The 3,395-nt window shown below is 41.9% G+C and overlaps 1 protein-coding gene across 2 annotated transcripts in view; it reads left to right on the top strand.

Moving 5' to 3' along the window:
- Nucleotides 1-2,120, top strand: part of LOC144893588 (uncharacterized) — a 3,116-nt gene extending 996 nt beyond the window's left edge. Inside the window, exons 2-4 of one of the 2 annotated variants that reach the window (XM_078784124.1) lie at nt 880-978; nt 1,081-1,135; nt 1,700-2,120. In XM_078784124.1, the coding sequence (XP_078640250.1) occupies nt 880-978; nt 1,081-1,135; nt 1,700-2,112 (567 nt within the window). In that variant the 3' untranslated portion in view covers nt 2,113-2,120. Of the gene's footprint in view, nt 1-867; nt 979-1,080; nt 1,136-1,699 lie in introns of both variants that reach the window. The other variant, XM_078784123.1, reaches the window with a different exon arrangement.
- The last annotated feature ends 1,275 nt before the right edge of the window (nt 2,121-3,395 follow it).

The raw sequence follows: 3,395 nt of genomic DNA, 5'->3' as shown, positions 1-3,395 counted from the left end.
CTCGCCGCCATCACGGCCGTCTGTCTATCCAACTTACAATCCCACGAGATATGCGGAAAGGACGACCCAAAACCAATATGAGCATCGTTAAACATCATTCATATATAAACATCATTAAACGTAAATAATGACCTCGGGAAAAGTTCAAAGACATTTCATCTCTACTTGAGAGAATTCCACATAGCTCTTTGGGCGGTGTATCGGATAACAGATCGCTGTCTCCATCGATCTTGCCATGGCCGCAACACCTATCGGCTCAAAATCCTTTTCACTGTTCATTTGATCGTTTTTACAACGAAGGAAACGTTAACAATGTTGTTAAAAGTTTATTTTGTGTTTAATTGGAGTTATGTTGTTTGGAATTAAAAAAAGATATCGAGTTCAAGTGAATGACGACACCGTGATGGTTTCTGCTTTCTGAACGTGAACTTCGCGGATCGCCAAATGCAGATTCGCGACGGTCCCACGATCGATGCTTCTTCACGTGCACGGACCCGTTTGTTTGCGAACGGATACGTTTTTCATGGAAGTCCATCACGAACTTACTGTCCATGTCTGACGTGCGACTGAAGGTGCTGCAGGAATGTGGAATCGATTGGTTTCATGCTTTAGCATTCGCTGTATCTGCATTGCCTGTTTGCTTCTGGGCTCCCACCTGCACGGAGCATCCACACACATGTAACGTCCATACACGTGATTGTGTGTATGTGTGGAATGTGGGACATTTGGTCAATTATAGTGAGATACTGTTTAGATTTTGATGATTTGCGTGTGAGATGATTTAACGGATGTTTATATGAATCGTTTAAAATGAAAAGCCTTCAATTTCTGATATTTCCCCTTTTGATTTGGGCCTCCCAATTGAAGTCTCGCCCGCAGGGCGGTTACCGTTGCTCGTCTGAAAAAGTCGTGGACAGATTTGGCCGAAACCTGGTGGAGAGGTTGGGTGTGCGGCAAGGAAGAATTGATTTAAATTTGGTGAAGATCCGGATCCGGATACCAGGATTTAAACATTTTAAAGCGATTCTTCACCGTTGAGTGATCGGGCCAAAAACGACGTGGGTGTCTGTGTGGTTACAGTTCCAACGGGACTCCCTGGAACTCATCACCAGGTACCACATCCATTCAGCAGCAGGTTCGTGTGTCACCTGTTTTGTATGTATGTGTTGTATGTAAACTATTTTTTGAGTACGTTTATACAGGTAGATTTATTGATTATAAACATTCCCATATGTAGTGTAGTTCAAGACACCTGTCCCGATAATTTAGGCCAGATATAATTACTAGAATATCTTAGATAATAGGATTTAATATATTAGGTAGGCATACGGTAGTATTTTCGGATTTTTATATATTTATATTTTTATGATGAGACGTATTGCGTAGTAACGTGTTGATCCAATCTTGGTATTTTTTATATATGGTGATACTCTATTTTGTGCTAGCTTGTTAAACATCATAGCAACATCGTAAGAATGATGACGAATAATTTCTATTGTGACGTTATGATGTGACGTCACCTGTGACGATATTGTGACGTTTTGTTTTTGTTTTCATGATTCTGATATAGTTTGATTTCGAATAATTAATTTTGTGTATTTACATCCTGAAGAAGGCAGTAATTGCCGAAAGCTCGAAAATAAAATAGTATAATTATTATATGCACATTTTGTGACTTTTCAAATTGATTTTTCTGCAGATGCAGCAGCCGGTCCAGCAGCAGCAGCAATTTCATGTGATGCAGCCGCCAATGCAGCCGGTCCAGCAGCAGCAGCACCCTGTGATCCAGTCACTGCAGCCCATGGACCCTTCTTCGTCTTCTTCGCTGTCCGCCATATGCACCGCGGACATCAAGCACGATCTGGAGTACCATGCCGCCTTCCTTCGGATCTGTGCGGCCGCAGCCTGTCGGGCGCCACATCTCCTTCACCACCGCCTCGTCCCCGTCGCCGGGGATGTCCATGTACTTGGGTGACTCGGACAATTTCCTGGAGAACATCCAGTCCATCCGAACTCCACCACCACCGATTACCTCGCTGCTGGAAGGACAGGACCAAGCGCTTCCAGATGAGGACCAGGAGGACAAGGGGAAGGGTGGGAATTAAACAGTAGTTGCATGTTGCGAACTTTTAATATGTTTATTCATATTCACAAGTTTAAGTTCGTGTTGTTTCTGGTAACGCAAAACAGTCTTTTTGAGAATAAAAACGATTGTATTAGAAAAACCTTCATAAATGATACATCTTGAAATAGTTCACGCCTATTTGGCAATAAAACCCAATAATCCAACTTTACGGGATTCTCGTTATTACTTAAACTGTTTTAGAAGTGACTATCATACCGACAAAGTCCAACCTATGATTACCGAAATGCATGTATGTAATTCTTCAAGATTATTTGATAAATAAAGGGTTCATGTAGAGTGATCTACAAATAAATGAATGTTTGTTTTTAAAGTTTATTATATCTTATACATTTTCGTTTTGCTTTTAAAGTTGTAAAGTTCAAAGTCCCAGATTAAAGTACCAAAGGTTAAAGTTCAAAGTCCCAAAAAAGTGCCTTTTGGGAACAATTGGGTGGCCCTGAAAAGGGCTGGGTCTTCAGGCAGAATGCTTCTTGGATGAGACTGGAGGCGAGCCTCAGATCATCTGGTTCTCTCACGGGACAGCACCTGCTGGTGAGTTGTAGTATTCTTTGAGGTACTGGTGTGGGGCAAAGACCAAGGGAAGGAAGAAGACAAGGATCAGAGCAGCAATGTTTAATGAATTCGATTACAAACGCATCATGCGGAGCAAGGTTCAGAAAATGAACTGCCTGACAGCCAGCAGGACATTTCCAAGACACTCACTAAAGAATCGGCCAACGGTCATTTCATTTATAGCCAAAAAATCAGATAAGAGTGTGCTAGAGACAAAGAAACTTTGGGCCTTAAGGACCCCCCCAACCATGATCCCTTCCTGCACAAGGCCAAACTTGGAATACAAAGATGTGGGTAATAAGATAGGGTAACCTTCTCATGCTCTTTATCTAAACACATCAGACCCGAGCAAGGCTAAAGGGCATGTTCTCACAATAGCTTCAATAGCTTTCTTGACACTTAAGCATAACAGTAGGTTAAATGATTGAATACACAATAGTCAAAGGATATTTACTAAATTATATTCCACCCAAGGTTGGTTATGTCCTTGATTTCGGAGACACACTGAAACTACAAAGATATATAATTAATCATTCTCTTTGAGGAGGAAGGCGTTTTGGCGACGAGCATTTTCCCTGTACGTGGGTTGTGGGCTCTTATCTTTGTTCGGCACATCCATTCAAGGTCTTGTTTACTCGAGCTAAGAAACCACATGTTTTTCCAGCTGCCAGCTCCTCGAGCCTGGAAACCACATTTT

Source organism: Myxine glutinosa, chromosome 9, assembly GCF_964187855.1.
Source record: "Myxine glutinosa chromosome 9, kmMyxGlut1.1, whole genome shotgun sequence".
Classification (NCBI taxonomy): domain Eukaryota; kingdom Metazoa; phylum Chordata; class Myxini; order Myxiniformes; family Myxinidae; genus Myxine; species Myxine glutinosa.
Note: the sequence above shows the minus strand (reverse complement) of the source record. Positions and strands in the feature narration are given on the sequence as shown.